Source organism: Podarcis cretensis (assembly GCF_951804945.1).
Source record: "Podarcis cretensis genome assembly, chromosome: 12".
NCBI lineage: Eukaryota > Metazoa > Chordata > Lepidosauria > Squamata > Lacertidae > Podarcis > Podarcis cretensis.
Genome location: NC_137181.1, coordinates 40,429,062 through 40,455,649, shown reverse-complemented (window position 1 = coordinate 40,455,649; position 26,588 = coordinate 40,429,062). Strand labels below are relative to the sequence as shown.

Below are 26,588 nucleotides of genomic sequence, written 5' to 3'. Positions count from 1 at the left end.
ATGGGTTAAAAAGAAGATCGTAGAAGCCAGAAGTTTACATCACACCAAATCAATTTTTGTGCCCCCCTCCCCTTAAGTTGCAACATTTTGATGTTTTAAAGTATAACTTGTCAGTCTGTGAGGGGAAATAAAGCATGTACCTATGTCCCAAGTGAATGGTTTTTTTTCCATCTCCTTCTTTCCAATGACATACCAAATGCAAGCCATCCAATGAGCTAACAACGCAAACATAGACATAAGAAGTGTCAGAACGATAGTGCTGTGCTGGGAATAGCGATCCAACTTCTGAAGAAGACGTAAAAGACGCAGCAATCGTACAGTCTTGAGAAGGTGAACGATGGACACCTGAAAGGGTGAGAAGGGAAAGTAATATTCAGCCGTCTTTCCATACAGGAAAGTGTTTCAGGTTACTGTCTCATTTCTATGCTTTTGCGTGTCGAGGTCCCCAGGTCCACCCCAATAACTCACACATCACACAGAAATTTTTGTTTAAGATTTTTGGCATAATTTTGGCCATAACTTTATTAAAATACAAATTTGTGAGGGGTTGCGTAGGCATTGGTTGCGACTATCTGCCCCCACCATGGGGGACAGACTGACATTCCACACGATGCGAAAGTCAGAATGGGGGAATACACTTGGGGGTTATGTGGAGCAGGGAATCTGCCCTCACCCCAAATGCAACCAGGAGCTCATTGCTATGGCCCGAGCCCCCTTGTCAGAGTGGACAAGCAATAGTTATCTCCCAATTCCTTTAACGGAATCCCTTGCAGCAGCAGCATTAGAGGGGCAGGCACAGCCAATCCATGCCCCTCAACCAACCAAACCATGGTGGATTTTATTTTCTTTATTTTTTAAGCAGCATAAGGTTTCTTCAAAAGTTAAATGTTCCATTGAAATTTTTTTAAAAAGCCCTATGCCACTGTGTTTTAACCAAACAAAAACAAATCCCAGAGCTCTTCAGAACTCAACATTTTTGTTAGCCTCATTTTGTGAGCCTATTGCAGGACACAAGCACCAGAAACGAAAGGCCAGTCTGAAGCTACATGGTTTTTTTAATGTATAAGCAAGAATATACACCACTCCAACACCTTTTGAAAGTGAATCCCCCTTCCTTCCCCACAAAAAGTCCCTGGACCTATTTGCCTGCAATTTGGCAGACTAAATCCACTCTGAAGAGGCTTATGTGCCTGTTAATTTTACCCACATTGGACAAAACGGGAAAATATTACAGCAATTTTTGGTTTCCCATTATAGTGAATGAGGAGCACAGAGCTCCATTTTAGACAGAAAACCTTGGAACAGACCAAAGTGTGGGAGAGCAGAGTGACTCAGAAACAGATCAGAATTTTTAAAAATGTACAAGATGCACATACAAGGTGGATCTTGGTGCCCATGCACATACCTGGTGAATGCAAGAAGGTGAGTTACATAGCCAGGTATGGAAAACCTGAAATGCTCCTAGTTATATAATAATAATAGGAACCTAAACTTCTCGGGCACTATACAAAGATTTTTTTAAAATGTGTTTGCCCTCAGGCTTACATCCTAGCAGTGTAAAACTCTGCATATTAATGTTATGAGTTTGTGGGTGCTAGACACCCTAAATTCCTGAGTCCAATAGGTGTTAGAATTTCATCAATGCTTGGAGTGTTAAGACTGGGTGACAGACCCATATGTATTAAGCCAGCATGTATTAAGCCCAAACTGTGTGTATTAAGTTGTGGTATTAAGTTGTGCTAGACCCAGCTAATCCTTTAATTAAGTCAAGTGTTGGGCACTACTTAGGTTGGCTAAGCTTTCTGCAAGAGGTGACAAAGCCATTAAAAGGACAAAGCATCAAAGGGACTCTGTGGTTGGGCCCCCTCACTCAACTCCAAGTTAGTTTGAAGATAAAGCCACAACTGAGAGAAACTAGAGCTAGAAGCTATGTGAGCCAACAGCTTAAGAGTAAGGAGTTATGTGACCAGGAGGTGCAAAGCAGCAGGGAGATAGTATGATGTTGGATCTCTGCTTGGAACCTGGGATGCACCTGTGGAGGAAGCAAGATGCTCCTGGAGTGCTGATGCGATGAACCCCTCCATCCTTGGCCCAGGTTGTACATATGTGTAAATAAACCATGTACCAACTTTAAAAGGTAGCTGAGTCGGTAGAGCAGGAGGCTCTTAATCTCAGGGTTGTGGGTTTGAGCTCCACATTGGGCAAAACGATTCCTGCATTGCAGGAAGCTGGGCTAGATAAAGCCTGTGGTCCTTTCTAACTCTACAATTCTATGATTCCATGATCATAAAAACAGCACAGTCTCTGCTGTACTTCATACCCAAAAGGAAACACAGACCCTGGGTAAGCCTGCCTGGAGCCCCTGGAATTTCTCACAATCAGAGATTGGGGTAGTGTGTAACACTATCAGATGTTAAGTCTCACTGGCTTCGATGGGCTTTACTTCCAGGTCAGTAATGTAAAAAACACACTACAAAAGGAAAAAAGTTGGGGAGGGAAGACTAAATCCAGGTACAAGGCAAAATGGCCACTGAGAAGACAGTTATCGGAAAGGAGGGGCCTCTATATACTCCTTTAAAGGGAAGTTATATCAGTTATATATACTTGAGCTCACATTACATTTTTCTATGATGGATTAAATGAAATCTCCAATTTTTTTAATTATGTGATAATAATAGGTTTGCAAATGAGTGTAATAAATCATGTGTAATTATTTCTCATTACTCATTCGAAATGTTTTATTTTATCCTTTAGCAGTGTTCGGTTTGTCACTGTAAGATCTGAAATTCATATACAGTAGATACAGTATTTTCACAACTTAGAAAGACAAAATGAGGAGTCAGCACTCCTACTCTGTGCCTAGCTAAATTTGATTACTCACGTATGCAAAGCCAGCCGAATTTCATTTTATAGCTAACTGATTTAGACTAGTAAGGTTAAGCTTTTCCTAGCAACTGCAAGAATCTAAACTGCTAAAAACCGCAACGCTAAAACTAAAAAAGTGGCTGGAGATGGCATGGCAAGTGATAATTGCCCAGAATCTATCTATGGGCCACAGTGCTGCTGGGCAAAGGCATCCTGTGCTTATTGGGCCCAGAACGGAGATTATACCTCACACAACAACAACAACAACAACAACAACAACAACAACAACAACTTATTACTTATCTCTCACCCATCTGATTGGGTTGTCCCAGCCACTGTGGGTGGCTTCCAACAAAATATAAAAAACACAGCAAAACATCAAGCATTAAAAACTTCCCATTACAGGGCTGCCTGGGATGAGGTTTCCCACTGCTCCACTAGAGAATTTCCAGCTGCACCCTAGACAGCCACAGAAAAATTTTACTGCACAATTTACTAATTATATAAAATGATCCTAGCTCTTATTGTGATCAGAACTTGTGTGCTTTTGAACTCACTGAAAGCAGAATCTAAAAGGAAGAAGAATTTATAGCTACCTAGCCTTGTAAGAGAGAAGGAGTGCTGACCTCTCCATGGGTAGAGATCAGTTTAGCCACAGTACCAAAGTAAGCAGACCTTGTGTGCTCTTAGGTATCTCAATGCTTTTGAAATTTCAGACTTCAGCCTAACTGCATGCTGTCAGAAGGCTGTACAGTCTTCTCCAGCCTCTGCTTTAACAAAAACAACAAATGAAAGTACGTCCCCTGTGCTAATTATTGCTAAGGAAGTAGTTAGATGCTTAGAAATCCTTCACATCACAATCATAATTAAAAATAAAGAAGTCTCTATCAGCATTTGTTGACTCCTTTACATATAAGACTGTCAATTAAATAACAATCCAACAATTCACAAGGCTTTCATCTGTATCTCCAAATACTCCCCCCCCCCCCAAGTAAAATCTTTATGAAACTCTTAATGCATGTGCAGAACATTCATGGCCGCCTAAGGCAGAATAATTTTCTGAGTAAATCAACGTCGTTGCATTGTGCATAAAGATCTTTAGAGACAGGAGAGTATTAAGACAATAAAGAAGAAATACTTGAATTCCCCCTAATCTACATCTCTTGGGGTGGAGATAACTGATACTGTACAAGAAAGTTAACTCTGTATGTTTGTGTGTATAATTAAAATTATTAATTCTTAAGTTAGTTGCCACGAATATGTTCCAGTAATTCCATTACCCAAAAAATAATGGATAGCACACTTGATCTCAAAAGCATTTTCAATTACCGTACTTTTCTGTGTATACGACGAGGTTGTTTTTTACCGTAAATTAATCTTAAAAACGTGCCTCGTCTTATACACAGATAGTGAATGTGGGTGACGGGTGATTGGTCGCCACTGCGAGCAGGAGCTTGTCAGTGGTGATTTGGTGTGTGATAGTTGGCAGCTAAAAGTTCTGCTTTGGATTTTCTGCTGCTGCACAAATTGGTTGGGTGATAGGTTGCTGAATTAACGGCTGCTGTGGATTGGCTGTCACTGCGGCAACTGGACGTTTGATTTCCAGCTGCTGCTCAGAGATGTGAGCAATTGTTAGTGGTCAGTGTTTTTAAATTTGGTTAGTGATTTTCTCCCCCCCCCCCCAAGAAAAGATCAACAACTCTGGGCAATCCTTCTGACAAAAATCTCAACAATTCTGGGTCATCTCCCCCCATTTTCTAAAATTTGAGTCCCCAAAAATAATTTGAGTCTTATACATGGGGGTATGTTATACACGGAAAAATACAGTATTTTTAAAAGCAATATCCCCGCCCCCCAGTATTTCTACTTGGCTTACATAACTCAGGGCAGGGCAGGACCTGTGACACCCCTCCCCATCTTTAATGTACTTGAACTCCAGCTTCTACCAGCAGGAAGGATGGAGGAAGTTGGAGATCAGAGTTAGGGGACCACAGATTCCATGTCTGTGTGGCAGTAGAAGATTGGCCCAAATTCCCCTTAGACATTTGTGTTTTGGAAGGATTTCTCTGAACATAGTAAGGTCCAGTCATGACCGACTCTGGGGTTGCGGCGCTCATCTCGCTTTGTTGGCCGAGGGAGCCGGCGTACGGCTTCCAGGTCATGTGGCCAGCATGACTAAGTCGCTTCTGGCGAACCAGAGCAACACATGGAAACGCCGTTTACCTTCCCGCCAGAGCGGTACCTACTTGCACTTGACGTGCTTTCAAACTGCTAGGTTGGCAGGAGCAGGGACCGAGCAACGGGAGCTCACCCCGTCGCGGGGATTTGAACCCCCAACCTTCTGATCAGCAAGTAATAGGCTCTGTGGTTTAACCCACAGCGCCACCCGCGCCCCGCTGAACATGGAGAACCTTAAAAAAAGAAAAAAAGACTACATGTGCATGAAGTACAGCAGACTTTATAGGTCCAGAGGATTCCCCTTAGTTTGATACCTAAGGTTTTGCTTTAACTGCTACATCTTTTCTTCTGCACTTCAAGACAAAACACTTCATGTACTTGGAAGAGATAAAAAGCTGCACTCGAGGGTACAGTACACACAACTGGCCCTGTGCTTTTCTTTTGCCTGTGAAGAGCAATATTTTCATTCACAAAAGAGACACTTGAGAATAGTAGAGATAAAGTGGGATAGAAAGGCCATACTCACCACGTTGACATTAAAAGCATAAAGCAGGTCAAAAGGAAGTGCAGCAATTAAATCAATGATGAACCAGGTAGTCACATAGTGGATACAAATAGATCTCGCTTCAAATATTACTTGGCCAGACTTGCTGACGTACGTTGTTCGGAAATTTAAAATAATATCTGCTTGAGAAAGAAACAAGTTGTCAGAGGCTGCTATTTTTTTCCTTTAAATGATAAGTAGAGGGCAAAAAAACAAACAATTTTCTTCATTTATTTTATTTCACAATAAAAACCTGGGAGGGAAACAACTTTGGCAAATATTTTTCAGATGTTTAGCAAGCCATTCCACACAACACAGTGAAGACTTGCTCAGAATGGAAAAGCTGAGTCAGCTGAAAGTAACTGAATGGTGAGAGATGGTGGGAACAAATCAAAGCTAAGAATCGCAGCATGGTGACTTGCACAGTTTATATGTTTCTGTATTAGTTTATGGCTGCATTGCCTATTGCCATGAGAAATGCTTTTGATGTGGCATGCTAGAGCATGTTAAAATCCAAACAAAAGTTCAGATTCTGGCAGTTGTCTCAATTATTATCATGTTCCAGAAGATGAGGACCATATATTGCCCTCAGGCATAAAGCTCTTACTGGTGTCAAGGAGAACATTGCTCTAACATCTACAGAATGTCAAAAGAATTTTGCTAGAAGCTGCATGTCCTAGCATTATTTTATTTTCCCTCTATCAAAAACTTGCACAGAGTTTATATAATGCTTTGCTTGTATCTGACCATTTCAATTCATGTCCTCTCAATCAGAAATTGTATCTCTGCAATTCAATTTGCACCATTCCCCCCCCCCCCCCAGTAATAGCACCCATGGACCAGGCTGGGCAGTGGTTGCCTTTTCCTGAGATAACTCAGAATGCAAGAGGGTTTTTGTTTTTGTTTAATCTGTTTTGCAAAATGTGTGTGTGTGAGAAAGAGACTGCAATGTATGGCCTCTGAAAAGAAACCATGAGAAAATGTTGTCATGCTGAAGTTGGCTGAAACTCCACACACATTGCTATTTTTGCCTTAAATGCAATACCGCTGATCTAGAGCCATTTGGCATTATGAAGCCCCTGGATGTGCAGCAGGAGTTCTGCAAACAGGAAACTCCACAGGGCAGTGTGAAGTCCCTGGTGTTAAGTTGTGGGTGAACATATCAGACGACACAGCGATTCTTCAAACAGCTCTTGTTTATTCATAGGCCAGAACAGAACAGAACTGAAGGGTTCAGCCAGCCTGTTTATATAGAGCTCCAGTACAACGCAACAGTAATCATTTTCTGTAACTATCCAATCACTGAACGCCACTTTCGATTCCTTATTTGCATATGTGGACCTGAGTGAAAACTATCTACAGTATCCTCCTGCTGGCCCAGGGTGAGAACTTCAGTACATAACATCTGGTAGTGACATGCAACTATCAAGAGCTATAGCTTGGCTTCTGGGTACATCACAGTCTATATCGCTTGTGAACAGAAACCATACATCTGGAGGACCACAAGGACCTATTGTCTTTAGGCATTTTTTTAAAAAAATACTATAAAAAGATGAACCATGCTTTAGCCATTTTTTAACATGAAAATGTCTAAAATGTGCAATATGTTCTTATGTGAGTCTACTCAGAAGTATAAAACTTCTGCTCATCTACTCAAAAGTAAGTTCGGTGGGAATCCCTGGTAAGGGTGCATAGTACTGAGTGATGCTTAGAGCTTGTGCTTTACACTAGAAATGTATTCTTCTTGGTGCATTCATTAATCCAGCAAACCATTTGACTCTAACAGCGGTTCAATGTAGTGTTAAAACTGGCACAAGGCAGGGGTTAATTAGTCCCGGAACCTTTTCAAATGTTAGTAATCACCTAGCTCTGAAAGAGGAGAGAGGGCAGCAAAGAGGAGGAAATGTTTTGAAATGGTCCTTTGTCTTCTTGTATATATCATGTTGCAGTGTAGAGACAGGCCACACCATGGGTAGGCAAACTAAGGCCCGGGGGCCAGATCCAGCCCAATTGCCTTCTAAATCCAGCCCACGGATGGTCCAGGAATCAGTGTGTTTTTACATGAGTATCTCTGGCTTATTCGTGGGACCTGCCTGGTGTTTTTACATGAGTAGAATGTGTGCTTTTATTTAAAATGCATCTCTGGCTTATTTGTGGAGCATAGGAATTCGTTCGTTCCCCCCCCCCCAAAAAAAGATAGTCTGGCCCCCCAAAGGGTCTGAGGGACAGTGGACCGGCCCCCTGCTAAAAAAATTTGCTGACCCCTGGGCCACACCATTAACAGTTTTTTTGTAACACCTTCAGTAAAGTTGTAAAGGCTTCCAAGCCACAATAGGGAAAATATTCCACTGCCATCTTACAGTTGCTCTCTATAACTTTTTCCTTTTTCTTTCTGTAAAGGCACAAGTGACTGAATATGACAGACAAGCTGCCAGGTTTTGCACTATTTTACACTTCAGCTCTAAAGTGGCACATGGCCTCTCTCTCTCTTTTTCCTGAGAGAAAAGGAAAAAAGGAAAGGCTTCGCAAGACAATGTCAGGACATGTCCAGCCTATGTAGCACAATTCCTCACAAATCACCATTTTTTTAATAATAATAATAATAATAATAATAATAATAATAATAATAATTCCCTTCATCTGTAGAACTCAGGGCAGTTCCAAACATAAATGACAATATAAAAACCACAAAATACAGCCAACTTTTAGGATATTTACATAGTCTCAATTCCTTCTTCCTGTCTGCTAGATTTCCCTTTATTCCCCTTGTTTGTTTAATTTAAAAGCATTTCTAAACTGCTTTAATTTTTTTAAAAAACAAAAACAATAATAGGCAGGCTACAAAAATAACACAAAAGGCAGTAAAAGGGTTTAATAAAAACAGTAAAGGTAAAAACGAGGTAAAAATAGGAATTGGGAATAGCAAGGTCCAATCTTATGGATCAGGGAAAAACCTTCTTGTTCATCATATTTTAGAATGACATGTAGATGCAGTGCTGGCCCAAGACATTTTGCTGCCTGAAATGGAGCCCAAGTTTAAGTTCCACTATAGTGTTCAGACTACACCAGTAAGATGAAATAATAAATGGTTTATTTCTGGGTTTCTTTTTACATAGTTCTCAGTCTGGTATCCACCTTGGAAACATTTCCAAAAAGCACAGGCCTAGAGCATGCTCAGTTCCATCTTTTCCAAAGAGACGCTTTTCCCTTTGGACCACACATTTTTTACACTCCTCCCCCTCTAGTGAAGATACTGTCAGCAGAATTTTTCTATATAGCCTACTGATAATAGGAATAAAGAGGGGCCACCACTAGGGGCAGTGCTTTGAAAAGGTTTTGCTGAAACATTCAGGCATCAATCTCCCCATCTCAATAGGAACTAAAGCAGGTGAAAGGAACAGACATAGGAGCCAACTCCTAGGGGCTAAGGTCCCTTTGGCCCTCCCAATAAAATATTTGAGGGGGCCAGCCCTCCCTGAAATTGATGGGCACTGCCATTCAAATGGGGTGTGCGCACCATGTCATGTGATTGATTGTGTGGGTTGGGGCTTACCGCCCCCATCCCTCACCCCAAGAAAAAACATTTTAGTCCAGTTGGCATCCCTGGGAACAGACATGATAGGACTGACAATGTGAGATGACTTTGACAATTCCCCCCCACAAACTTTCTAAAGTAAAATAATGCTAATCCTTTCCACTTTGGGTTCTTAATATAATCTAGATTATAAACTGGGGACCATATAACTCTCTATCATGGGTAATATCAGCAGGGGAAGGAATTTGCTCCAGTGAGGCATGCGCGTGGTGCCAGACTCCAATTTGCACACCGAGGTTTTCAAGGAAGTCCTGCTAGGCCAACCCTGGATGCGACTGAAGGTTCTGCCTAGGTCATTAAGCTGGAAATAGATGGGCTGTTTTAGCTTCTGTGCTCAGAAGTGTGCAAATATCATCCTTGAATGTGCACATGCAGCATCTAACGCTAATATGGCTTGTGACAAGCATGTCAGGTTTCATAATTGCTTTTTCTCAGCCCTACTTCCTGATTTGCTTATAAATATACATAAGATCCCAGTTCCTTTTGTGGCCAACTATTATGCCTGCAGAGTGTTGCCACTAAAGAGTTTCTGATGAAAAGCAATCAAAGCACTGGAACATTTTCACTGGGCATATTGTTCTTCACCCCTTTGACTTTTTACTCAATCAGGCAATTCTGGCAAATTTTAAACTTTTCTTCAGCAATGGCTTTCCCCCCTACATTTCTTTCTCGCTGTCACTGAATAGTCATTATTCTACAAAAGTCACATCCAGAGAAGATTAATTAGGCTTTACTTCCCGACCTTCTAAAAGCTGCACATTTATTTAATTGGTCTCGTTGCTATTTGTTTTGTTTTATTTTTCAGACACTTAAGATGTGGTGACTTTGACAGATTTTCCCATAAAATTTCCACAGTAAAAAAAAGAAAAAGAAAAAAGCACCCCTAAGTAATAATTTTCAATTTTAGTTCTTAATTAAAGTACAGTATTCCAGCCTGTTTAGAAATAAAATTGGGGCAACATTCAAAGCCTGCTTTATCAACCAGATTAAACCTACAAATCAGGAGCTCTCATTCATTACAAGGAAAGGGAGAAAGCCCGACCATTCCTGCTGAGAAGAAATAGATAAATAGCCACTTTGGTCTATTCTAGTAATGGAAAACATGACAACAGACCTAAACAAGAGATTAGAAGATAGCTATCTACTTATTGAGCTGCCATGATTCAGTTTTCTAAATGTAAAAGCCAACTAAGAGTCACAAAAAGTAATTTATTATTATTGACCTGTTTCAAAACATATATAGAATGTGATTATAACTTCACTTACTTGGGAGTAAACCTCATTGATTTCAATAGACCTTACTTCTAAGTAGACATAGAATCGTAGAGTTGGAAGGGACCAAAAGAGTCATGTAGTCCAATTCCCTGCAGAATGACCCTGAGATAAAAAGTCTCATGCTCTACTAACTATAAGTTATTTTGCCTGCATGGTTGGGACCTATAAATGACTCGGATTAAGGAATTGATAGGATGCTCATCAAATTTGCAGATGACACCAAACTGGGAAGAGTAGCTAATACTTCAGAAGATAGAATCAGGATTCAAGATGACCTTGCAGAACTGGGCTGAAACTAACAAAATCAATTTTGGTAGGGACAAATATAAGGTTCACCTGACTTGACAACAGTACACGTGAAAAGGATCTAGGGGTCTTAGTAGACCACAATCTCAACACGAGTGAACTGTGTTATGTTGCAGCAAAAAAGCTAATGCATTTCTTGGTTGCATCAACAGTAATGTCCAGATCAAGGGAAGTAATAGTATAATTCTATTCTGCCTTGGTCAAATCCCATCTGGATTACTGTGTCCAGTTCTGGGCACCACAGTTTAAGGAGGATATTGACAAGCTGGAATGTAGGCAGAGGAGGGTGACCAAGATGATCACGGGTCTGGAAACCAAGCCTTCCTTATGAGGAACAGTTGAGGGAGTTGGGCATGTTTACCCTGAAGAACAGAAGTCTGAGAGAAGCTATGATAGCCATCTTCAAATGTCTGGAGGGTTGTCTCATGAAGATGGAGCTAACTTATTTTCTCCTGGATTCAAATTTCCAAGAAAGGAGATTCCAACTGAACATTAGGAAGAACTTCCTGACACTGAGTCTCGCAGTGGAATGGACTACCTCGGAAGGTGGTAGACACCCTCCCCCCTTCATTGGAGGTTTTTAAACAGTGCTTGGGTGGCCGGGGATTCTTTAGCTGCAATTCCTGCAAGGGATTGGACTAGATGAGCCTCAAGGTACTCCCAAACTCTACAATGCTATGATTCTATGGTCCCCACTTCCCTGTTTCAAAATGGCTCTCTCTCTCTCTCTCTCTCTCTCTCTCTCTGTATTCCTACTTCAAAGTCCACATTTGATTGCCCACTATTGTGATAATTATGTTCCTGAAGTCATTATGTTCCTGAATAGGCTGTGTTCCTGCACTTATGCTCCTGAATAAACATCCATGTAATCTGAAACACAGAAGAAGGGAACATTCATAAAAATTATAAGGGATTATAAACACTTTCATTGTTTCTGCTTTCTACTTACTAAGGCTTTCAATCTACAACAATTCTTTTTTAAAAAAAACAAACAAACCCCAACAGCCATAATTTTATTAATCTAGATTTCCAAAAGAGAGCCTACAAAAGAGAACCATAAAACAAATATAAAACAGATCAAAAACAGATCAGAAACAAAAGCTTTTGAACTTCTGCTTTTAAATCTACGACGATTCTGAGCTTTTTAAATACTCCTGATGTGGATTCATGCTGAAACCCTTGACCTCAAAGAAGTTGCTCCAGTAAAGTTGAGTCAATATCGTGTCCAAAATGGCTATCCTTTTTGGACAGCCCTCTTTTTAATTTTTTTAAGTTATGTTTCCCCATTCTTCAGGTATGATGATACAGATGGGTGGAGTGGAATCTAAAGCCCTTCCATAAGGTAAGCAACACATGCGGATAAAGAAAAACAACTACAAAATCAGTTTCACATTCATAGGTAATTTTTAACGTATCATGTTTCCTAATAGTGCATGTCTCAGGCTGGAAAACTGGGGGTCATTTTGTTTTTGGTTTTTGTTTTTTAAATAATATTTATTAGCAGTTTAAAGATTACAAAAGAAAAGAAAAAGAATTAAACAAGACAATACAATACAAAAACAAAAACAAAAACAAAAACACCACACAACATGAACCCTAAAACATTGAATCAACCAAACAAAACAAAAACAATTAAAAACACATCCAATAATTACAATATCTTATCTTTCGTTTGCTTGTGTCAGCGACCTCCTCACACCTCCCTTTTTGTATGCCACTTCAATTAACTGTTTCAGCAATTCCTTTCCATCTTCCTCTGTTTTCTGTCCTGTAATTTATCTTAACATATTCTAACCTTCCCCCCCTTTAATACATTAACAATCTGTCTGTACCTAATTCCTTATAACATTTCTGCTAAAGCCATATAACTTCATTCCATCATTTTTCTAACATTTATTAATTTTACAATATTTCTGTAAATAATCTTTAAATTTTTTCCAGTCTTCTTCCATCGAAACTGGGGGTCATTTTAAATCAATCCACCCATCTGCATTTTCTAAAATTCCACCTCACATTAAGTGACTTGTGAATGCCTTCCAAAAGTTTAAAAGTTCCCATGTTAACTTCCAGCAGATCTGAAATAATTTTTTAACGTTCCATAAGACTGTCATTGTGAGATACATCTCAAAATGCCTAATGAAAACATGCTGATTTGAAAGGTGGTAAGATGAGGGATAGTACAGTTGCAGAAGGTTGGGCAAGATTATCTTCATGGCTCCTTCCAACTCTACAGTTCTATGATTCTTTGATTCTATAAGCCTATTTTGCATTATAAATGTACATGTACCAAGCTACCAAAGTTAAAACACTGGCATCTGTCAACTAGGCCATGCACAGATGTTGAATGATTTAAAAAACCTCTGCCTGTGCATCTCTTCTGTACAGTCTCCCTCTCTGCTGACTCTGGCTTTACAGAGTGGCCATCGTAATTGCTTACCTGCAGGCCTCAGACTTTCTCGTCTACATGGCCTGAAAAGGCAATGAAATTTCTGACGTACAGCCATTCAAAATAATTCACACACATACAAGGCAGGCATGAGATGCAATAGTATCACAGACAGAAAGAGCTGAGATGAAGAATGTCCATTTCTTTATGTCCTTGTCATAAATGCCATGAAATTTGTGCATGGATGAATTAATGAAAGCGGGTGGTGTTAAATTGCCTCTCCATGTGGCAGAAGAAATCAGTGGTGGGTCTGTATATCTCAGCCAGTAATTTCTTATACTTTCTCTCTGTGGCTTCAGTTAAAAATTAAGGTGACTCCCATCTTTGTTGTTTGTTCATAGCTGCTTTGCACAATAGCATATTTCCCTTAAAATACTCTAAAATAAATTCCACTAGCTTACCTGGGACTGAAGCAGCCTTTATGAAGAAGCTGTCTTAATGATACATCAGATCAATAGTGTGTGTATTGGACTTTGAGCCTTCCACTCAAAGAAACATTTCTTCAAATGCTATTGGTAGCTGCTCTGAGTTACTGGGAGGAGAGAAAGTCACAAAACAAATACACCCCAAAATTGGGGGGGGGATCTAAGTGGTAGAGCATCAGTTTTTAATGCAGAAGGTCCCAGGGGCAAACCAGGCATGACATTAATTTCAAAGAGCCCTCCCAATTTTAACTCTAGTTAAGACATAATGAAATGTTACATCAGCATAGGCTTAACTTCATTATCCTTCATTGTTATTCTCTATTTGCATAGCAATAGCAACAACCCTAGTAAATTGTATGCACAGCAGCCCAGCCTGGTGTTGTACAGGGAAGAACACATCTTTCTACACCCTGTACAAGTTATGTGTACTGGAGAATAATATATTAGATGGATAGCATCTGTGGTTGGTGAAAGAAGGCAAATTCTAAGGCATTAGTCAAGCATTAGCATTAGCCCCTTCATGGATCACTGCCCCTTCATGGATCACTGCCTTGCTGTGGCGAAGGGGCTTGAAGAACTCAGAGAAGCTATGAACTATGCCGAGCAGGGCACCCAAGATGAACAGGTCATAGTGGAGAGTTTTGACCAAACGTGATCCACCTGGAGGAGGAACCGGCAAGCCACTCCAGTATCCCTGCCAAGAAAACTCCATGGACAAAGACAACAGGCATATAAAAGTTATGACGCTGGAAGATGAGCCCCTCAGGTCAGAAGGCGTCCAACATGCTACTGGGGAAGAGCGGAGGGCAAGTACAAGTAGATCCAGAGCTGATGAAGCGGCTGGGCCAAAGCCGAAAGGACGCTCAGTTGCAGATATGCCTGGAAGCGAAAGGAAAGTCCAATGCTGTAAAGAAAAATATTGCATAGGAACCTGGAATGTAAGAACCATGAACATGGGTAAGTTGGAGGTGGTCAAAAATGAGATGGCAAGAATAAATATTGACATCCTGGGCATCAGTGAACTAAAATGGACGGGAATGGGTGAATTCAATTCGGATGACCATCATATCTACTACTGTGGGCAAGAAACCCGTAAAAGAAATGGAGTGGCCCTCATAGTCAACAAAAGAGTGGCAAAAGCTGTACTGGGATGCAATCTCAAAAATGATAGAATGATCTCGATATGAATCCAAGGCAGACCTTTTAACATCACAGTAATCCAAGTTTATGCACCAACTACTGGTGCTGAAGAAACTGAAATTGACCAGTTCTATGAAGACTTACAACACCTTATAGAAGTGACACCAAAGAAGGATGTTCTTCTCATTATAGGGGATTGGAATGCTAAAGTAGGGAGTCAAGAGATAAAAGGAACAACTGGCAAGTTTGGCCTTGGAGATCAAAACGAAGCAGGGCAAAGGCTAATAGAGTTCTGTCAAGAGAACAAGCTGGTCATCACAAACACGCTTTTCCAACAACACAAGAGACGACTCTACACATGGACATCACCAGATGGGCAGCATCGAAATCAGATTGATTATATTCTCTGCAGCCAAAGATGGAGAAGCTCTATACAGTCAGCAAAAACAAGACCTGGAGCTGACTGTGGCTCAGATCATCAGCTTCTTATAGCAAAATTCAAGCTTAAACTGAAGAAAGTAGGAAAAACCACTGGGCCGGTAAGATACAATCTAAGTCAAATCCCTTATGAATACACAGTGGAAGTGAGGAATAGGTTTAAGGATTTAGATTTGGTGGACAGAGTGCCTGAAGAACTATGGATGGAGGCTCGTAACATTATACAGGAGGCAGCAACGAAAACCATCCCAATGAAAAGGAAATGCAAGAAAGCAAAGTGGCTGTCCAATGAGGCCTTACAAATAGCGGGGGAGAGAAGGCAAGCAAAATGCAAGGGAGATCGTGAAACATACAGGAAATTGAATGCAGATTTCCAAAGAATAGCAAGGAGAGACAAGAAGACCTTCTTAAACAAGCAATGCAAAGAAATAGAGGAAAGCAATAGAATGGGAAGAACCAGAGATCTGTTCAAGAAAATTGGAGATATGAAAGGAACATTTCGTACAAAGATTTCCATAATAAAGGACAAAAGTGGAAAGGACCTAACAGAAGCAGAAGACATCAAGAAGAGGTGGCAAGAATACACAGAGGAATTATACCAGAAAGAAATGGATGTCTCATATACCCCAGGTAGTGTGGTTGCTGACCTTGAGCCAGACATCCTGGAGAGTGAAGTCAAATGGGCCTTAGAAAGCACTGCAAATAACAAGGCCAGTGGAAGTGATGGTATTCCAGCTGAACTATTTAAAATTTTAAAAGATGATGCTGTTAAGGTGCTACACTCAATATGCCAGCAAGTTTGGAAAACTCAGCAGTGGCCAGAAGATTGGAGAAGATCAGTCGACATCCCAATCCCAAAGAAGGGCAGTGCCAAAGAATGCTCCAACTATCGCACAATTGCACTAATTTCTCACGCTAGCAAGGTTATGCTTAAAATTCTACAAGGAAGGCTCAAGCAGTACGTGGACCGAGAACTCCCAGAAGTGCAAGCTGGATTTAGAAGAGGCAGAGGAACCAGAGACCAAATTGCAAACATGCGCTGGATTATGGAGAAAGCTAGAGAGTTCCAGAAAGACATTTACTTTTGCTTCATTGACAATGCAAAAGCCTTTGACTGTGTCAACCATGGCAAACTATGGCAAGTTCTTAAAGAAATGGGAGTGCCTGATCACCTCATCTGTCTCCTGAGAAATCTCTATGTGGGACAAGAAGCTACAGTTAGAACTGGATATGGAACAACTGATTGGTTCAAAATTGGGAAAGGAGTACGACAAGGCTGCATTTTGTCTCCCTGCTTATTTAACTTATATGCAGAATTCATCATGCGAAAGGCTGGGCTGGATGAATCCCTAGCCGGAATTAAGATTGCCGGAAGAAATATCAACAACCTCAGATATGCAGATGACACAACCTTGATGGCAGAAAGTGAGGAGGAATTAAAGAACCTTTTATTGAGGGTGAAAGAGGAGAGTGCAAAATATGGTCTGAAGCTCAACATCAAAAAAACGAAGATCATGGCTACTGGTCCCATCACCTCCTGGCAAATAGAAGGGGAAGAAATGGAAGCAGTGAGAGATTTTACTTTCTTGGGCTCCATGATCACTGCAGATGGTGACAGCAGCCACGAAATTAAAAGACGCCTGCTTCTTGGGAGAAGGGCAATGACAGGCCTAGACAGCATCTTGAGAAGTAGAGACATCACCTTGTCAACAAAGGTCCGTATAGTTAAAGCTATGGTTTTCCCAGTAGTGATGTATGGAAGTGAGAGCTGGACCATCAAGAAGGCTGATCGCCGAAGAATTGATGCTTTTGAATTATGGTGCTGGAGGAGACTCTTGAGAGTCCCATGGACTGCAAGAAGATCAAACCTCTCCATTCTGAAGGAAATCAGCCCTGAGTGCTCACTGGAAGGACAGATTGTGAAGCTGAGGCTCCAGTACTTTGGCCACCTCATGAGAAGAGAAGACTCCCTGGAGAAGACCCTGATGTTGGGAAAGATGGAGGGCACAAGGAGAAGGGGGCGACAGAGGACGAGATGGTTGGATAGTGTTTTCGAGGTTACCAGCATGAGTCTGACCAAGCTGCGGGGGGCAGTGGAGGACAGGAGTGCCTGGCGTTCTCTGGTCCATGGGGTCACGAAGAGTCGGACACGACTAAACGACTAAACAACAACAAAGTCAATGATGGATTTAATGGATGAATTTGTGAATAATGCAGCTAATTCTCTCAGTTCATATCAGGTGTTGATAGGAAATGTGAGGCGCTTTTTTTTAAAAAAGTAAAAACTAGTAATCAGAATTCCGAATTCTATCCTCAGCCTCGGTTTGATATAGAATGTAGGAGAATGAACTATTCTTAAAGGTAAAGGGACCCCTGACCATTAGGTCCAGTCATGACCGATTCTGGGGTTGCGGCGCTCATCTCGCTTTTTTGGCCAAGGGAGCCGGCATACAGCTTCCGGGTCATGTGGCCAGTATGACTAAGCCGCTTCTGGCGAACCAGAGCAGTGCATGGAAACACTGTTTACCTTCCCACCAGAGCGGTACCTATTTATCTACTTGCACTTTGACATGCTTTCGAACTGCTAGGTTGGCAGGAGCAGGAACTGCTAGGTTGGCAGGAGCAACGGGAGCTCACCCCGTCGCGGGGATTCAAACCGCCGACCTTCTGATCAGCAAGTCCTAGGCTCTGTGGTTTAACCCATGGCACCATCCAAGTCCCTCCCTAGTAAAACTCTTACTCCCTAGTAAAATTCTTACTCCCTAGTAAAAGCAGCTAGAACTATAACGTTAAATAAATCAGATAAGCTATGCAGCATAATGGCTAGAATGCAGAGCTTGGATGTGGGGTAACTCAAGATTCAAATACATGTTCATTCATGAAGCTCATAGAAGTCACCACTTGGAAGGACTGTTGTCAAGGAAAGTCAGTGGTAGAGCATTTGTTTGCATTCAAAAAAGTCACTGGTTCAATCCCCAGGATTTCCAGGTTAGACTGGGAAAGACTTCTGATCAAATCCTGGGGAGCTGCTGCCAGCCTGTGTAAATCATGTTGAGCCAGAAGGACCAAAGATAGCTTCAAGTGAGTTTAATCCACTTGTGGCTTTTATCACAGAGTAAGGGTTTCCATGACTACTGTCTGACACTTGTGCAAGTTTGCCTTGATATACAAACATCAAACTGATACAATGATTCACAGACCCCTTTCATAGTCATGGACCCTGATCATTTTGTAACTGAAGTCGATGCAATGGATAACTTTCAAAAGGAGATTCGGGATTTCCCTGAAGCCATACCCTTAAAGCTTGAATTCCCAAATATGTGAGGCTTCTCTGAAATTAATCAGAGGGAAAGGTGCTCTGCATATGCTCTAAATAGGGAAGGGATGGCTTAAAATGCAAGTACACCAGCTTAAATGCCTTGTCAGTCAGTTAGTGATGCCTGGTAATTTGACAGGCATCTATCATCTGTACTTTGTAATGAGCTGTCCAGAAAAACAGAAACAGTCCAATATATATTGATGACTAAAGATGGAAATCCAAGTGGCGCCTTCATTCCCCCTTCCCCTGCCACAATTTATTATTCTTATTTTCATCAACAGATCAATTCCATTCACCTCTACTTAGCCGTTAAGTTCTACTGAATTTAGTGTAGCTTTCTGCTAGGTTAGTGTACACAGGATTACAGCCTAAATCACTAACTGCTTCCCTTTGATGGCACGACAAAATATGCTGTCTCAGACGGTCTGTTTTGCTCTGCCTAACAGTATGGTCAGCCATGCCAGAAAATAAATACAGATATTTGAATGCAGCATTATTTCTTCTTGTCAAAAACCTATAGTTATTTTCAGAGCCACGAAATGAGCAAAGTGGAAAGAGAAGAGGTGTGTCTTACCTATGATAAAAAGAATTTCCACTGCAATGTCACTGACAGTTGTGCTTCGGGTTGTAGATAGATCATCGTTGCCAATAAAGCAAACATTGTAAGGTACAGTCACGGCAACATAAAACGTCGCCAATAAAATAAGCCAGTCCCAGCCAGCTTTGAAAGTGCTAAAATGCAAAAGTATGAATTTCGACTTTTTTGCATCTGAAACTTTGTATTCTGGAAATGCTGGTTTATCTACAAAAACATTCTGGAAGGGAAAGAGAGAAAGAGAATCAATATACAATGCATCAGTTCTTATTTGACAACTAATGGAAAACTTTTTGGTAGTCTTACAACTTTGTAAAAGCTGCCCTCCCCCACCCACACATTGCCCACCAAAGCTAAATTTGCCGATATTGTTCCTTTAATCCTCCTTCCATGGGCTCAGCATAATCGCACTTCACATTAATGTACTGCAGGGTTATTTTAACCGTAAGGGAGGAGAATGGAAACACTTTCTGCCAGAAATGGAAAGGGAAAATCCTCGATGCTAACTCAGTAAAGAGGCCAAAAGTGCTCAAGAGAGCGGCTGTTGCATTATAAATCCAGAGAAAATGCATGGTGCTGCTCCTGAGATGTGCTGTTACCAGCATAAGCTGGCATTTTCAGTTTAGCTACAGCCATTTCTGAAGCATCCATTACAGAACTCTTGACCTTTTAAACTGACTCTTCATGTAATAATTCTTGGCTGACTTTCCCACCTTGGGTATTAAAAAATAATGCTTGGCAATACAACACTAAAGCCATACTTTCTGTCTCTTTATTGTCGTAGCTGCAAAAAAGGGTAAATCGTTTTGTGTGTTGTTGTTTCAACTGTAGGCACTGATGTCAGAGTACTTTGCTAAGTATGAACACAATCTAACCAAAGTTAAGTAAAGTTTAGTAAAGTCCCACGCTTTGCCCAAGTAGGTGGTAAGTTAGAAAACCAAGCCTTATGAGGAATGGTTGAGGGAGCTGGGTATGTTTGGCCTGGGTAAGAGGAGACTGAATGGAGATATGATAGCCATCTTCAAATATCTAAAGGGCTGTCACATGGAAGATAGAGCAAGCCAGCTTTCTCCTGTTCTGGAGCTTAGAACCCGAACCAACAGATTCAAGTTACAAGAAAGGAGACTAAACAACAGGAAGAACTTTCTGATGGTACAAGCTGTTCAAAAGTGGAACAGATTCCCTTAGAAGGTAGTGGACTCTTTCCTTCCTTCGAGGTTTTTAAGCAGTGTTTGAGTGGCCATGGATGCTTTGCAGGGGGGTTGGACTAGTAGACCCTAAAGGTCCCTTCCAACTCTACAATTCTATGATTCTATAATAAAAAGAACAAGGATGGGGATGGTGCTTCCTGTGGGAGTGGCATGCTGATTGTAGAGCCCAGAAAACCCAGAAATAGGTTGTCTGGAGGCAGGTGACCAGTGGCTTTGAGACTTCTGAATCTAAAGCCCTGTGAATTCCCTAAAGGGCTCCTCAGTGACACCAGCCTGGAGCTGGCATAGCAAAAAATAAAAATAAAAGCCCACCATCACACTTCCCATCCTGGCTGGTGCATGTTTAATAGTTTCAGATGTGGCAGTGAATCTAAAACTCTCTGCCTTGCCCTGCTGCTTTCTGATCTCAGCGTGAATTGTTCTGCTCATCTCATAAATTCCAAGGGGTGGATTAAGCATATGTTTACATTATATTATTATTTTCATCAGAAAATATTAAATACACTTAATATTTACATATTCAATATCAAGCCTTTCTTTCCCAGGATCATCTCACCATAATTAAAAATTAAAATTCAGAGAACAACAAAATACAAGCTCCAACGAGCTCCGGGCTCAATATACCCTCCATTTGAGAAGTGTGCTACAAGTCATTTTATTACGTTCAATGACCAGTATTAAGAGCAAAACGCCAATTAAAATTTTGTGGAAGCTGAAAACAAGATAAAATGAAATAAAATCACATATACATAAAAAAGCAGTTCTGGGTGGTCATTTATCTGTCAGAATGGACTTCTGACCTAGAAGTGTCCATTGGTCAATATATTATATATTATACTAATATATAATGGGTGCTGATCATTATATGTCATATTTTGATTGCTGCTGCACAAAATTTGTGTGTTATGGCAGGATTTTTATCAAGGAGCAACAGAGTGGCAAGAAACTGACCACAGCATCCAGTATATTTCAACTTCTCAGTCATGCAAGCTTTTAAAAAAACATTTTCAAGACATGAACTCATATGGCTTCCTGGTTGCCAAAATGTCCTTCCCAGCTTGATGTGGATTAAAACAAGCAAAACACGAGTACAGGACAAGCAAAAAGTGGGGACGCAAGAGCAAAGTAATGTGTTAATCAATGCACACAATTAAAATTGTATCCACTTGTAGCTGAGATTGCATTAGGGCATCTTGTAGAAGCATTAGTCCAAAGGTCTGGTGGCAAAAGAAACCAGCCTACAAAAACAGCAAGTGTATTTTGTAGGCTTAATTGTCAGCTGTGGTTACCTAGAGATGTGCATCATGGAAGCCTTAGCAGAGACTATGATTGCAATTAAAGCACAAGAAGATCGATTTATGTATTCTACCAAGCTACACACATCCATTTCAAATCCAGGGAGAAATCTCCTCAGCTTCTAGGTTTTATTTACAACAGCAATGATTTGATTCAAAGTCTTGCTGCCAATTAAAGGGAGACTGAAAGTAATGAATTACTAAAAATACCTCATGCTTTAAACTTGCAATGGCAATATGAGCAACTATGCTAAAACATTCCAGTTCTAAATGCTGCTGCCCTGGTTCAGGGCAAACTGCGTATCTGGCCAAACCGACATGCATGGTGAAAACTATTTTGTGCATGTGGCTCAACAGTTAAAGCAGGAGTTGGGTGGGAAGAAGGCAACCTCCACAAGTATCAATCAACAAGATGATGAGAAGCCCTGCATTTGGCAGGATGGGTGTGTAGTATGACACTGTCTCTTTCCATAGCACACAGGCATAAAAAATGGGAGAAAAGCAAGTGAAATGTCGAATGCTGCAAGAGTATCTTATGTCCCTTTTCAGAGCCAAACTGTATATGATGCTAAATGTATTGTTAGCCATCATGTCTATGCTTTTTAAAATAAAATAAAATAAACAAAGAGCCCATTAGCAGGTTTAACTCTTTCCTCCCTCACTGTAGTCCAAATTAAAATCCCCCCCCACACACACTCCATGGGAGTGGTAGCCTCTACTGGTACCAATGGGACCTTTCCTTCCAAGCCTAGTAGTAGGCACAGGTGGGGGGCATTTTTTTATTAGGACGTTGATAGAGGAAAGGATCAAATCTGCTCTTCAATTGCTAACAATGCATTCACCCCAACACCTGTGAAGAGGACTCAAGAGCCAGTATATTATTCAAATATAACGCGAGATGATCTGCAAATCAAGAGCCAATTAATAAGTGAGGGCAAGGGAGTTCATTCATTGTTTAGAGGAGAGCACCCCTTTTATCATCCCCTGAGCATGCCATTCAGTGATAATAATAATCATTATTATATTTATTTATACCCCACCCAGAGTGGCTGGGGTACAACAAAATATTAAAATACAATAGTCTGTTAAACATTAAAAGCTTCGCTAAACAGGACTGCCTTCAGATGTCTTCTAAAAGGTACTTCATTAAGGGTACATCATCCCTCCTTCTTTCTAGATGAGCCTTGAGGAGTGAGGACCAAACATGTACAAAAAAACATTCATCCAAGTGTCCCGGCCCATCCCTGTAGACACCCTGAAACCACTTCCCCCTAGCCTGGGGCTATAGTTGATTGCTCCTATGAACCCACAACCCTATAATGCCTCAGGGTAGCATAGGATTTCATCTTTATTTTCTCAGCTGCCTTCACTGACCACCCAAGGTGATCAGCTTCTACTTGTTTGGCTCCACCCAACCACAGATGATCTAAAAAGACAAGGAGGGGTTGGAGTAGCCCTAAAACTGGCCTGGTCCACTCCCCCATGATTGGTCACCTCACCCCAGGTCACATATTTGCCCCCCCCCTTGGGAAATTCCTTTCAGGGTCTCATTCAGGTAAGGGGTTGGTACAGCAATTTCACTCCTGTTAATAGTGGGAACACCATTAGTATCGCATCTAGTTTGGCTCTCAGAGATGGACTCTGAACCCACTGTATATGAAATGGTACCATTCATATGAGAGCACGCCTCTGACATTACCGGAGGTTACATTATCTATGTGAGTTCTACACATCCCTAGGCTGTTCCTACTTAATATGGAAGTTCCTCCATATGAAACTTTTGCAGAATACTAAGGAAGTCCAAAGGAGTTTCAACAATACTACAACATTTCTAGGAGAAGGAAAACAATCAAATTCCTAACACAAGGGATTAGGGTATTCTGAATTGGCTCAAAATCCAGAGAAGCTTGGAGATTGTGTGCATCCAGCAGGGAAATTCCTTATCTACTACATTAGAATCAGTTTTAAGAACTTTGCTAGAGAAAAGAAAACATAAAGAAGCTTGCAGCTGTGAAAATGAATGGCATTGATCTGCAAGCTTATGTGTCACCTATATGAAAAGCCAAGGTCCCAGACAGCCTCTATTGTGTTCTGTCCTTGTCTTGTAATATAGCTCAATTCATTCTCTATAAAAATATTATACTGGCATAGTTTTTTGCTTTATATATTGACCTTCCATATTGCATTATTGAAAAGAAACTTGAGAGCAAGAACGTACTACAAATAAAATTACAAATGATTAGTAGTACCCATTAGAGAAACTCTTCTGAGTTAGAAGAAAATTCACTGTACAAATAACCACACAAAAAGAAGCTTAGTACTCTACACCTACATTATTAATTTTTAATTTGTTCTTTTCTCTTCTTTGTAGGTGTCCAGAGATGTGATAAAGGACTGCTCTACTCCGTCTGCGGGCTGAATCAAAATGTGATCCTGCTCTCCCTCTTCCTTTGAATTTTTCTGAAGAACAAAGATGAGACAATATTAAACAATGCAGACAGCACTTTGACCTCTGGACACTGAACCACTGCTATTTCAAGTTTCACCACTTTGGCAGTCTAAGCCCCAGAAGGCTGTTTACTTGCTTCGTTTTGTTTGTTTTGGTTTTGCTTCCTTTCCGTTTTAAAATTGAATTAATTTTCATAGAAGGCACCAACCCCAATTCAACAGAAAGAGACACTGTGGTATAGTGGTTAGACTGTAAGGGTAGAAGGGAAGGGGGAGCATAATTGCATAATTGCATAATTGTTTTCCGAGGTGCCTCAACACACCACCACCGCTAAATCACAGGCCACATATGTCCCCCATGACTGAATCATAAAAGTCACAGATCCAGTGCTTTCTAATATTCCCATTGTGTACTAATCCTTATAGAACCTCCAAATTTTGGACACCCTCCCAGTCCTTATCGGCTCCTCCAAACCACCATCAACTCAGAAATCACTTCTGTGTCCACATATGTATTCCCCGATCCTCATGAATCCTGGGAAGTGGACCAACAGTTCATCTGTACGGAATCATATTTAAGTATACAGCTGATCACCAATGTTTCTGTATGTTCAGAAAAATGAAATGTCATTTTCTTCTCCTGTAGCTATTATCTTAGTACAGGCAATCCATGAGGGCTAGAATTCAGCATCCGCTTGTTTTCCAGCTTTCAGATTTCTAATTGTGGTGCTGATTTAAACTAAGATTTTTTATTTCATTTTACACAATGGCCAACTGAGGTATTATTTATACTGCCCTCCATTCAATGCAGTTGCCATAGCTTCAGTAGAGTATCTCTGGGTTTATCCTTGTATAAATTAGAGCAGAGTTTGACCTATATTCGATAAAATGCTGGGATCATCTGAACGTACTGTGACACAGCATGACACACACCTACAACCTGTTCTGGAGAATGATCCTGCTCTCGGAAAGACGATAGTTGCTGCTATACAGATAACCCCACAAATATAAAGCTACTAACCAAGAATGAGAGTATCATCATGAATCATATCAAGTTACAACAATGTGTAAAACACTGTGACTGCAAGAGTTCAGTTATCTGCGCAGAAGGCACCAAGGAACTCAATGTGAGTTGGGCTGTGAATTGCCTATTGCCCATTAATCAACACAGAGGATATGCCAACTCTGTCCACATCATCTGTGATGCTCCTCTATTTGAACACCTGGCGGGACCCTCAATGTCGCAGAAGGGGTCTGAAAACACATTACTTGCCTTGAAAACAAATGCTGTGGATTGGAATAAATGTGTATAGAAACAATTTATACCACACTAACAGTGCAATCCTGTAATACAGAGCTTCCCAAACTTTTCATGTTGGTGACATGTTTTTTAGACGTGCAAAAGCAAAGCGGAGATTAAACTAACCCTTTTCCAGCCCTGGGAAGAGCACAGGGAGTGTTCATGTGACATACCTACATACTGCATCCGACACACTAACGTGTTGTGACACACAGTTTGAAAAGCTCTGCTGTAATATGTCTATTCCAAAGCAAGTCTCATTGAGTTCAACAGGACTTGCTCCCAGGGAAGTGGATACAGAACTTCAGCCTTAAGAATATATATCTGTTCACACACTGATTGTGTGTAATTATTACATTAATTGATTTATTTGATTTGCTGCTCACAATTCCAACTTTAGCATCTCATGAAGTAGGTAATCACCTACAAATGTCCAGGCTTGTTCAATAAAAGCATTTCAGGTACAATGGGAACAATTTGATGATTATTATTTTTAATGAAGTCTTGCACCCTTTCCTCAAGTAATTGTAAACTTAAACTTGTTGCTAGAAATGAGAAAAGGAATTTTGGGAGCTTCAAACTAAGCTGTCCATCAAGCAAGCGTAATTAAAATCAATGCCAAATATACAGATGAGGTGAAGAAAACCCAATTAGCACAGCAAGAAATCAGCAATAGATAAAAAGTGCATCTTGACGTCTGCAAAAAAGGAAACAGCGAGACTTGATGCCTACATGATTGATGTGAAGGCTTAAACGGAAAGCAAGTCCATTAGTGAGGCAACACAGAGGGGCAATCACCTCTCCCTAAAATGATTCTGGACATGTTTTGTTCACCCTGCAGAGCTGGCTAAGGAGCCTTTTTTTAACACTGCTGTGAAACCCCCAAAGGCTTTTCTAGCATCATGCCATCTACTTGAATGCACTGACTTTTATTTTTAGAGCTTTTTTTTTGCATTAGAATGAACATCCTAATCTTCAAATCATTATAAGCCACCTCTAAATACGAGGTATTTGGATGGAATTCTCACATTGGAGAAAGCACTGGCACACTCTTCCTGAATTCACACATTTTATTAACTTTCAGGGCCACTCAGAGATTAAGAAGAGAGGCTAAATTCTATCAGAATCACCCCTAACCCATGTCTTTCTTCTCTTTCCTCAAAAGCATCCAAAAAAGGAATTCACTAACTTCCATAGGCAGCTTATTT

General features: G+C 40.8%; 1 protein-coding gene and 1 long non-coding RNA gene across 3 annotated transcripts in view; one reads left to right on the top strand and one right to left on the bottom strand.

The window, feature by feature from the left end:
* Positions 1 to 26,588, bottom strand: part of KCNH8 (potassium voltage-gated channel subfamily H member 8) — a 159,538-nt gene that overhangs the window by 57,966 nt on the left and 74,984 nt on the right. For both annotated transcript variants that reach the window (XM_079947190.1, XM_079947191.1), the window contains exons 4-7: positions 23,965 to 24,092; positions 19,106 to 19,346; positions 5,570 to 5,727; positions 141 to 345 (exon numbers count right to left, since the gene is read on the bottom strand). In XM_079947190.1, coding sequence (XP_079803316.1) covers positions 141 to 345; positions 5,570 to 5,727; positions 19,106 to 19,346; positions 23,965 to 24,092 — 732 coding nt within the window. The remainder of the gene's footprint in view (positions 1 to 140; positions 346 to 5,569; positions 5,728 to 19,105; positions 19,347 to 23,964; positions 24,093 to 26,588) is intronic.
* On the top strand, positions 236 to 24,352 carry LOC307199552. The gene is made up of 3 exons (XR_013832045.1): positions 236 to 353; positions 1,258 to 1,422; positions 24,004 to 24,352. It is a non-coding gene; the product is annotated as an uncharacterized lncRNA (long non-coding RNA).